A 10,691-nucleotide genomic window follows, 5' to 3' on the forward strand; every position below is an offset into this window, starting at 1 on the left:
GAAGATTCACTTCGTCTTTTTCAATACTTTCTAAGGTCCAACATTGATGTTTTCAAATTTTTACAGTAAATCACCAAAAATTATCTCATCCCATGAGCTCCAAATAACAATAATAAAACATGGCATAGCACTTTTTTCTGTGCCTGAGTTACAATTCAGCTTTCAATGACAACAGAGCTCATGTATGAAATTGAAAGGAAATATTGTTTGGTTCCTTTCATCTCACAGACTTGAATGTAGAATACAATCCTGAGATATCAAAATAATACTAAGTTTTGGTAAGAGCGCATCACGTAATGTGTGAGGATTAGACACACATCAACCTTGCTGCAAACAAAAATTTAGTATTTAAGTGAAGAACGTGAAAAGCAAGCCCATTATCGAGTTTCAAACCGTACATCACTGGCTCTCGAGAATTTCTCAGTTACTAAAAATATGTAATATGTAATACACTTCGAAAATTTGTTCGACCACTATCCACTATATTGAAGCTCGGTCTTTCAAATGGAGATACAATCATTATACAATATTCATCCTCATAATGCAGATATTGAACAATCATTATCCTAAATTTGTTTATACAAAAAGAGGAGGCAAGTGGGGAGGCTGGAAAGAGATGTGAAGACACCCAAGAAAGATATACCAAATTGATGAAGAAACATTCTATAAGAGAAAGGATTCCTTCCAAAAGTAGCAGGATGAGTTGTTGAATTTCTGGAATCTTTGTACAGCTCTCGACCTTGATGTCAGATTTGAGCAATGGAAAACCTTTTTCTTTCAAGCCTGTTACACATTGTTGATATAAACAAATGTACAAACTAAAATTTCACCGCAGAAAGAAAGGGGGGGGGGGGGGGGCACAGTCAGCTATGAAACACTCGCCCGGCACCCATGCGATAAGCTAGCAATGATCGCGGTTTTGAACCATAAGAAGTCGGTTTCTGTACTACTTTAGGACTGTTGAAGCGGTTCCTCATTTGTGTCCTTGATGCCAATTTCAGATTTGCAGAGGGGGCAAGACGCATTAATCTTCAGCCATTTATCTACACACTGGGTATGGAAGAAATGCGAGCAAGGCAACTCCCTTAGCTCGTCATTGTCCTCGTACTTTGTTAAGCAAATACAACATACCTGTATGCGTTTAAAGCATAAATACTGGTTAATATATGAGATTTACAACTCAATTACATAAAAAGCTCATGTATGTTCAACACCAGTCGACTAGTGAATTCAGCAAGGTTACAGTTCTTATGTAATACCACATGTATTATGTAACAGGCTAACAGCGTACCTCTAAAAGGTCTCATACGATCGAGTTAATCAAAGATGATCCAGCAAATATAATTAGTAACATCCTCTTCGATAGATATGAATAACTGACATGATCTATATGTAGTCCAATATTTAAATTCAATTTTATGTAAAATATTAGGTTGCCATCTGTGTAGAAGCATAAATGTTAAGAAGTATTAAATGAAATCTCATATTCTCTCAGGGGTCGTTTGGTCGGGAAACAAGTTATCCCATATTAATTATCCCGGGATTAGTTATACCACGATTTTATCCCAACCAAACATGGGATAAACTCATCTCAAATTTAATCACGGGATTAATTATCCCTTATTCCTCATACCAAACGAGCCATTAATGATAAGCTTAAGGCCACATACTATTCCATAGCTGTAGAGAGTAACATCATAAAGATTTATTAACTCTTCTTCAAGTACTCGAAAACTTTCAAATGCATTACATTTTTTCCTGGTCTACTGAACGCCCGACTGCTAAAGATTGACAAATCAAATCATTCATTCTCCTTCTCCTTCTCCCTCTCCTTCTCCTTCTCCTCCTTTTGCACTTTAAACAGTTTTACTAAGCACAATTTGCATGTGCATGTGCATGGATAGCTTTTTTCACCTCCCTAACAATGCGTATGGACGTTACCCTTGTTTTTAGGAATGCAAATGAAAATTATACAAAACCAGATCAATCAAAACTACAAGACCAAACCAAACCAAACAGGAAGTGGTAAAGACAGAGGAAACTGTCCTGTATTGTATTCTAATTGCTCTACCTTACTTTAAGGGGGGAAAACTACAAAACTATATTCAAAATACACAATGTGCGGGGTATAAAGGAAACATTTAATCACAAAAATAGACTACAAGAAATACTTTAACATGTTGAGTTTCAACACCAAACACAGGTTATTTTTTAAAATAGTCATTTATTATTGCCTCATTTGATAGTATGACTAGCAGTCATGGAAAAATAGGAACGCTGTCTGTTTGCTTATAACCATTTGGTTGATGTAGTACTCATATAAATATGTTAGATCATTCAGATGCAAACAACATCATATCAAGAAGCAAAAACTACTTTCTGCGAGACTTATCACAAATTCTATTTCTGACTCCCAAAGGCTATAAATGGAAGGATAAACTTACTGCATCTTCTCCCGAGATAGCACGTTCCTTCTCTGTGCCAGTTGCTATAAAACCACCTTCCTCCCCTTCTGAATTTTTGTTTCCATTGGTCTTGGCCCTATACTTATGTGTCGGAAGAGCATTAATGGACTCTTCTGTGGCTCCTCTCACTCCATGCATATTCTCACGGACACCAAGGATTGAAATTATACAAGGCAGGCAGCAACATATCATTGCACACAAGATGAAAGGCATAGCGTATCCAATGCAACTAATGGTAAGAAAAGCTATACATAATCTGCAAAGTATGGATCTAATGTTAGTTTCGGTGATACCAGTGTGGGAAAGGAAGAACAAATAAAAAGGAAACAACTGGACCTGTACAAATTGGGAGCGTCAGAAGAAGATGAGTGCCCCCCAAAGATCCAAACGTTGCCAACGACAAACCACACTGCAAAGAAGCAATCCAAGGCCATCTTGAAATGATCTACCAGTGAACCAAGTCTGGGAAAAGAAACATCAATGCATGGTCAACAAGACTATCCATGATATAAGACAGAATCCAATATCATAGTACTGAGGATACACTGGTTCGTAAAATGCAGATATCATTTTCAAACACAGACTACATTTCTGTGAGAATCTCTATATGGCTGTGCAAAGATTTGGAATACGGAAAAACTGAAGAATGCTTGGAGACGCCTTTTATTATATCATATTAAAGAAATTGGAGAGAAGGTTATGAAAAAAACAATAAATTTTCTAAGTTACTCTTATAAAGCATGAAGCAGTTGTACCTAAAAAATCATCTAGCCGAAACTCGTACAATCTAACTAATGAGGTTTCTTAAGGCAACAACTGACTGCATCCTGAATTAGTGAACACGTTTAGTTGTGTTTTGGGTTAGTTGTACCCAACAGCAAAAATAAAGAAGAAAACACATGAAAAAGAGTAATAAGCATATAATTACCTTGCATTGCTTTGCCTGGTCAAAATTTCTGTAGATGTGTTTCTACCATCTTCCTCATCTGAGGACCGAGTCAATGAGATAGTAATATAAGAGTTTGGCTCTGCAGTGGAATTGACTTGGGGGGAACCTTGACGCAATTGAGCTGACCTCCGATCAGTGGCTCGGTAACGGTGAAGATACCGCCAGTACAGTAAAGGGAGGCTTGCTGCACATCCAGTTGCATAACCTACAACCCAAGCAAATAATGGGGTTTCTGGGTTTTCCCCTCTTGACAAGGATAAAACAACAATCGCTGCAACAATCTGTCCTAAGGTGAATACTAGCTCAATGGAAAGCCACAACAGGGTATTAAATGGGCTCCAACGACGATCAGAACCTTCACCTCTCCTTGCAATTGAAGGGCTTTGAGAATTTGAATCATTGGACGAAGATGAAGAATGTCGACCAGGCGATCTATCTTCATGGCTGGGCATTTCCAAGTCACGAGGAGAATCATTATCAGATGAACCTGATGATGAGGGACCACCTCCTTGTTCTACATCAATAACATGTTCATTCCTCTCATGACTTTCTGCTTGCTCCATGAGCAAAGGAAATCTGTCGGTTGGGTTCTCCTGAGTAAGTTCTTCAGAGGTAACAGCCATTCAACCATAAATCTCAAGGGCAATGTCTGTACCAGTTCAGTTACCACCCTTATGCTCCAAGCAGTGCTTACCTGATGATTTCATTTTAAGAAAGAAATATTATTTGCTGGATAGGAAATAAAAAATTTTAGTCCTCTACTGAGGAAGGATCACTTCAGAAACTAGTACAATTATAATACACGATAAAAAAATTCAACAAAACTTGGACACATGCATAAAAATACCAAGTGGGGGGAGCTTAGAGCCATATTGAAGAACATATAGTTTACCCACAAATTAGCATGTACCTTTTAATTCATAAAAGACTTTATTGGTGAGACATTGTCACACGTGTAAAATATGTATGCATTTGTGATAGTGTCCTCATCAAAATAATGTACTATTCGGAATGTATAAAATATCTATAAAAACTGCTAAGCGTAAGACATATGCTTTCCTACTTCCAATTACTCTTTTTGTTCTCGAGAAATTCTTCTCCTACATCTCAATTCTCAGGAATTAAAAGGAGTTATGGGGGATGAATCACTCCACTGGACTCGAAGGTCAAGCTTCTACCAGGACAGGGGAGGCTTCTCCTGAGTTATCCATGTGATGCTTATTGAAATGTAGTAGTTCGCATTCTTAGATACATAAAATCAGCTAATTAGCAAAGGCCATTTTAGAAGGATACCAGAATAGATTATTTGCTCTATAGATACAGCTTGCGCGAGACAGACTCGAACCCAAATGGATCAAACAACTATTCCAAGATTTGAAACTGGAAAATTAAATCAGATTATTCTCACTTATGATGATTGAGTTGCACTTTGTATTGTCAGCTCCTATTTTTCATGAAAGGACCAAGAACATAGAAATCAATTCATACTTCCTCACAAAAAAGATTTTCCCTGTTTCAATTTAGATAACACTTTCCTTATTAGTCCGTTCCAAAAAGAATGACATATTTTTAAAATTGGAAATAATCAACTTTACACTCTTTCATTTTACCTATTTTACCCTTAATGAGAAGCTTTTACAACCACACAAATGTTATGGTGTCATAAAGCTTTTACCCCTTAAGCTTTTAAGACCACAAGTTTCAAAAGTTTTTTTTTCTTCTTAAACTCCGCGCCGAGTCAAACTACCTCGTCTAAATTGAAACGGAGGGAGCATGTTTCAAAGTCATTGTCACTAAATATGTGACATCATTATCAACTAGCATACATATTCACGATGCTTGTCAGTCCTCAAACTAGTTTCACATGTAACAAGCTCGCTATAACCAACATATATGTATCAACTTCAGGAGAGTGTTAAGTTCAGCCACATGTGTGGATAGATTATATATTTGTAATGGTGTCCGACATTGTGATAAGATTGTAATATAGTATCTAATAGAGTTCCAGATGTATGATATAATACTCTATACATTCGCCCAATCTCCTCTCATATCTCATACTTGGAACTTTTTCAGACACATGGACTCACATATATGTGTCTCGCATAAACACATGACGCTGAAATCCCGAGCAAGAATTCTTCTGAAACACATTAACATGACTTATACAAAGCTATGCTTAATGTAAATGATACTGCATCTATACGAGTACTGACCATCATAAACTTCACAGACTACAACTACCAGCAACCCATCGAGCTCCTCAATCCTAAAATCTGATCAAAACATGATCCCTTCACACCCTTTAATGTAAGGACAAGAAATTGCATGACGCGCATAGGCATTGAAACTTCAAACTTAACCTCTCTTTTCATCCAAGTGACTTATTAAAGCTACAAACTAGTCCATTGTTAAACTTTAAGCAAAGGATTTCCTCTAAGGAAAGGAGCATGAATGGACTACTGCTGTTCGGGTTCAGAAGGAAATAGAGTAATGAGTATAGAGTCAAGGGTGCCCTTCTTGGGCAGGTAAGGTGGCAATGAGGAAAGAAAGGACAACACCTGGAACTAGATCAATACAATGCTGGTCAGCCTAAGACCACCTACTTGTTCGGATGGGTGTTCACCCCAAAGTGTTCCCGGACTGCATGCATACATCTATAAGTAACTTAGTGCACCAATGAAAATTTCATTGAGAGGAATCAACAAAGAAAAGAAAAATGGATCAACAACATCAACATGTGTATTTGAGAGATTGTCCTCGGGCTGAGGAGCACATGAGTTCGTTGAGGTGTTTACACAGGCCTGTGGTCCTCTTTTATATTCTGATTTCTGTCGAGAGTTCGGATTGCTCCACCTAAGTAGAACGAAAAGAAGGAACTGGAAAAGAAAAGGGGGAGCTATTGTGAAGCCTAGAAAGGTGGAAGCGGAAAATCGCTTATACCGAGTTAAGCACATAAAGCAACCCCTTGATTCAAGTTGCACGTAAAGCCTAGGATAACACCGCCACATCTTTATTTTTGTGGTGAATAACAGTAGCAGTAATGAAATTAATACAAAATTAGCTAAGAACATAGCACAAAGAAAAATTATGACTCGCATAATGTTTATACCACCGGGTTAACTGTGAAATTTCGAGGACTCCTACTTTACCTTGAAATCAGAAATTAATTCTATTGGAGTGATATGAACCTGAATAGCGCAGAATGGATATAGAGGATTCATATAACCGATCGACCCCAACTGATTTGAGATCAGGATGATATCATGCTACACATATTGGCTATCATAACTACGAATCAAACTCAGATCATTAGAGCTGTACTTAATTTATATACAGTGACGGTATAAAGAACTTTTTACAATATTCGTGAAATTTAACATGTGATAACAGGTTAGTTACCATTTTTACTAGGTTACAAACTATTCTCTCTGCTCCATTTTATGTGATGCTATTTGACTAGCACGGAGTTTCAAAAAGAAATGAAAACTTTTGAACTTTGTGGTCTAAAACAAGTCATAGATATTTGTATCGCTACAAATCATCCCATGGAAGGTAAAATGGAAAATTCAAAGTTAAATTGCTTCTAAATACAAAAGGTATCACTTTTTTTGGGGGGACGCACTAAAACAAGTCATAGATATTTTGTAAATTATGTTTTACACCATCAGTGCATATAGAACATAAACTCTGATTAATTGTGACATTTATCCAACAAAATAAAATGGAAAAACAGCAGCTTTAAAATTAAAAATCCTTTGAAACTATTTGGGCACATTTAACAACACTCTTACGGAAATATCCTAAGCCCTAATATAACTTTATGAAGCAAATTCAGCTCAAAATTCAATGTAAAAGCTAATATTCGCCACGAAACATCATTTCTTGTAGAAAAATCCTCAAATTAACCGATTAATCCATTCAAAAAAGTAAATTAGTCTGAAATTAAACGAAAAACGAATGAGAAAATCGTAAAATTACCAGCGAATATATGGTGATTGATAAGCTCCGTCACGTTGAAAAAGCCTTTGAAATTAGGGATTCGCTTTTTTTCTTTCTGCCAAAAGGGAAATAATTTGTCATCTCTTGTGACCCATTGAACCACCGACTCCTTTATGTAAATATAATTCTTTTTTATTGTATGATAATGATATGATTGTATCTATATGTATTTTTTTTTAATTCGGTTCAGTTTTCTTCTACTGTTTGTTTTTCTTTTTTTTATTTGCTTTTATAACACGTTATGCTTGGGAAGTTTTTGTGCATATGCTTAATTTGGTACTGAAATTATTGTGTATTGTTTTCTATCTAATAGGTTTTATTGCACGTTGGAGGACGGACGTATATTTAAGTGGGGAGAATATAATGATCTGACTAGTCGTTTTGAGCTTTGGTATTCCATTTGATAGTTCAAGACCTTGATTAGCTACATGTATGGTTGGTTTTGATTTTCAAGTAGTTCGGGATGAATTTGGAAGAGTGATTCTCAATTAAAAAGTTGTAAGTTAGAAGAGTTGATCAAAGTTTGACTTTTAAGTAAACGACCTCGGAATCGAGATTTGATGGATTCAATAGGCTCGTATTTTGATTTTGGACTTCAAAAAAATTCTACTAAATCAGCAAGTACTGATACACACGAAAAAGTGAATATAATCATAGATTCGTATTTGCAAGACTTCGGAACGTCATAAAATGAACTTGAAAGTCATGGCGAAGCAATGAGTATTAGTCATAGGCTGTTTGCAATGGACCTACAAAATTTTAGGCCAATCAGAATCCGTCAAAAATATTTTACAAAATCAATATGTACTAATACATACGAAAAAACGGGTATAGTCATAAATTCGTATTGCATGACCTCGAAATGCCAGATAATGAACTCGAAAGTCATGGCAAAGCAATGAGTATTGGTCACTAGATCATTTCCTATAGACCTACAATTTCTGACCAATTAGAGTCCGTCAATTTTTTTTTACAAAAGCAACATATGCTTTTGTAAATATAGTCATAAATTCTTGTTGTATGACCCCGAAATGGCAAACATGAACTCGAAAGTCATGGTGAGGCTATGAGTATTGGTCACTAGGCCGTTTCCTATTGACCTATGAAATTTCAAGCCAATTAGAGTCCGTCAAAAAAATTCTTCAAAATCAAAATGTACTAATATACACGAAAAAAGTGGATATAGTCATAAATTCGTATTGCATGACCCCGAAATACAAAAAAATGAACCCGAAATGCCAAAAGGAAACGTTAGTCATGATGAAGCAACGAGTATTGGTCACTAGGTTGTTCCCTATGGACTCATGAAATTTCAGTCCATTTAGAGTCGGTCAATTTTTTTTATCGGAAAAGGGTCTGATATGTCCCTCTACTATGATAAATTATTTAAAGTTGTCCCATGTTATACTATTAAACCATAAAACTCCCTGTCGTCTTACTATTTGAATACATATACCATTTCTTTGACGGACTAGACACGTGGCACATATCCAATGCTCTTGGTATATTTGGTCTAAAATTAAACTCGACTCATCCCATTACCCAAGACCCAGAACCCATAACCTAACCCTCTTCTTCTTCCACCTTATCCCCCTCCATCCCTTTCTTCTTCCACGACCACCTCCCCCTACACTCACCGTCACTGCAAATAAGATTGGAAGTATAGTGGAGATTTGAGACACTCCATATGGTGCTACTCAGTTGGATCTTGAAAATCCGAAGGAGAGGTTGCTGCAATTCTGAGGCAATTTTATTGTTATTTTCACAAATAAAAAGTTCAAAATTCAAGGAACATGCTTACATCTTATGGGAATTTCTGAATTAAGTTGCAATCTTTCATTAGGACCTAGACTGAGTTTAGAAAAAATCGTTGCTAATTTTGAAGATCAATGACTAAATATCATTGTTGTGTTAAATTTTTTTGCTTGTTGTGATCAGAAATTGACAACATTTAAACATCATCTTCAAATGGTGATAAAAATGATTTTTGGTGATATTTGTAAGAGTCAGTTGCAAAGGGGTTTGTTAATAATGGTAAAATAGAGAGAAAAGAATTGTGTTCAAGGTAATTTTCAAATTGAGGTGCTGTAATTACCCAGGAACAGAACCAATTGGCTAATGTTGCTATACTTCTAACTAAATCTTTGACCTTTTGTGTATATTTCTTCAGATCTGTGTATAAATATGTGTGTAAGTATAGAGAAAGTGCGGCGTGACAAATTTGAAGATTCCCCATCGTTTTTGGCGACTTTGCCGGCGGAAATTTAGGCCATGGTTATAACAGTGATAAGGAAAAGAGGAGAGAGATCATTAGAGAAGCAAAAGGGGTGGACTTTGGATCGGGCAATAATTTTTCTAAAGTGAATCAGGCTAAAAGAAATGAGATGGGTCGATTTAATATGTGCCCAAATGTAAAAAGGGCACAGATGGGTGCCACATGTCCAGTCCGTCAAAGAAGGGGTATATTTATTCAAATTGTAAGACGACATGGAATTTTATGATCTAATAGTATAACGGTGGACAACTTTAAATAATTTATCATATTAGAGGGACATATCAGACCTTTTTTCATTTTTTTATAGAAAGTGAATATAAAAATTCAAAAAAAAAATCCACAAGAAAAAGTGGATATAAGCATAAATTTGTAACCTCGAAACATTAGGAAATAAACTAGAAAAACATTGCGAAGCAAAGAGTACTAATCACTAGGCCGTTTCCGATGGACCTACAAATTTCAGGCCAATCAGACTCCGTAAAAAATATTCTACAAAATTAACATGTACTAATACATAAGAAAAAGTAGATACAATCATAAACTCGTATTGCATGACCATAAAATACCAAAAATAAACCGGAAAGTCATGGCGAAATGATCACACCCAACTATGCCTTATCAAAAGGACTAAGCGGTCGTTGCAAATATATTCCGGTTAATAAGTCCGGAATCGAATCCCGTATGGAATTAACCTATTAAACACAACTACTAGACTCGCACAAATTCACGCAATCAATCTTCAGAAATATTTAAGTAACAAATTTGATGTTTATTAACTAAATATCACATAATGAAAATGCAATAATTAATAACTAACTACGAACGGGTTATAAATAAGAATTAGAATGATCTAAAGTTATTATTTCACCTACTGTCGGATTCCTTTCCGCTACGTTTTCTATAAATTTGCCTAAGCCTTCTCTACCGATCATGAGCGCTCTGAGTGTCGTAATTCTCTCCTGAGTAACTACCTCAATTTACTAGATATATTCTCCCGAAT

The 10,691-nt window shown here is 36.0% G+C and overlaps 1 protein-coding gene across 2 annotated transcripts; it reads right to left on the reverse strand.

The window, feature by feature from the left end:
• Positions 1-461: 461 nt before the first annotated feature.
• LOC107815297 (E3 ubiquitin-protein ligase At1g63170) lies at positions 462-7,549 on the reverse strand. 2 transcript variants are annotated; one of them, XR_012694429.1, is made up of 6 exons: positions 7,396-7,533; positions 3,394-4,108; positions 2,802-2,927; positions 2,445-2,721; positions 883-1,131; positions 641-783 (listed from the first exon to the last, which is right to left on the reverse strand). XR_012694429.1 is itself a non-coding variant. In XM_016640856.2 (5 exons), exons 2-5 carry the CDS (start codon positions 4,035-4,037, stop codon positions 952-954), a joined length of 1,227 nt encoding a protein of 408 aa, XP_016496342.2. In that variant the 5' UTR covers positions 4,038-4,108; positions 7,396-7,549; the 3' UTR covers positions 462-951. The 2 variants fall into 2 exon arrangements, 1 of the variants encoding a protein (XP_016496342.2); XM_016640856.2 differs by having other exon boundaries at positions 462-1,131; positions 7,396-7,549.
• Positions 7,550-10,691: the final 3,142 nt, after the last annotated feature.

The sequence above is a fragment of the Nicotiana tabacum genome, chromosome 8, assembly GCF_000715075.1.
Source record: "Nicotiana tabacum cultivar K326 chromosome 8, ASM71507v2, whole genome shotgun sequence".
In the NCBI taxonomy this organism is placed as follows: Eukaryota; Viridiplantae; Streptophyta; class Magnoliopsida; order Solanales; family Solanaceae; genus Nicotiana; species Nicotiana tabacum.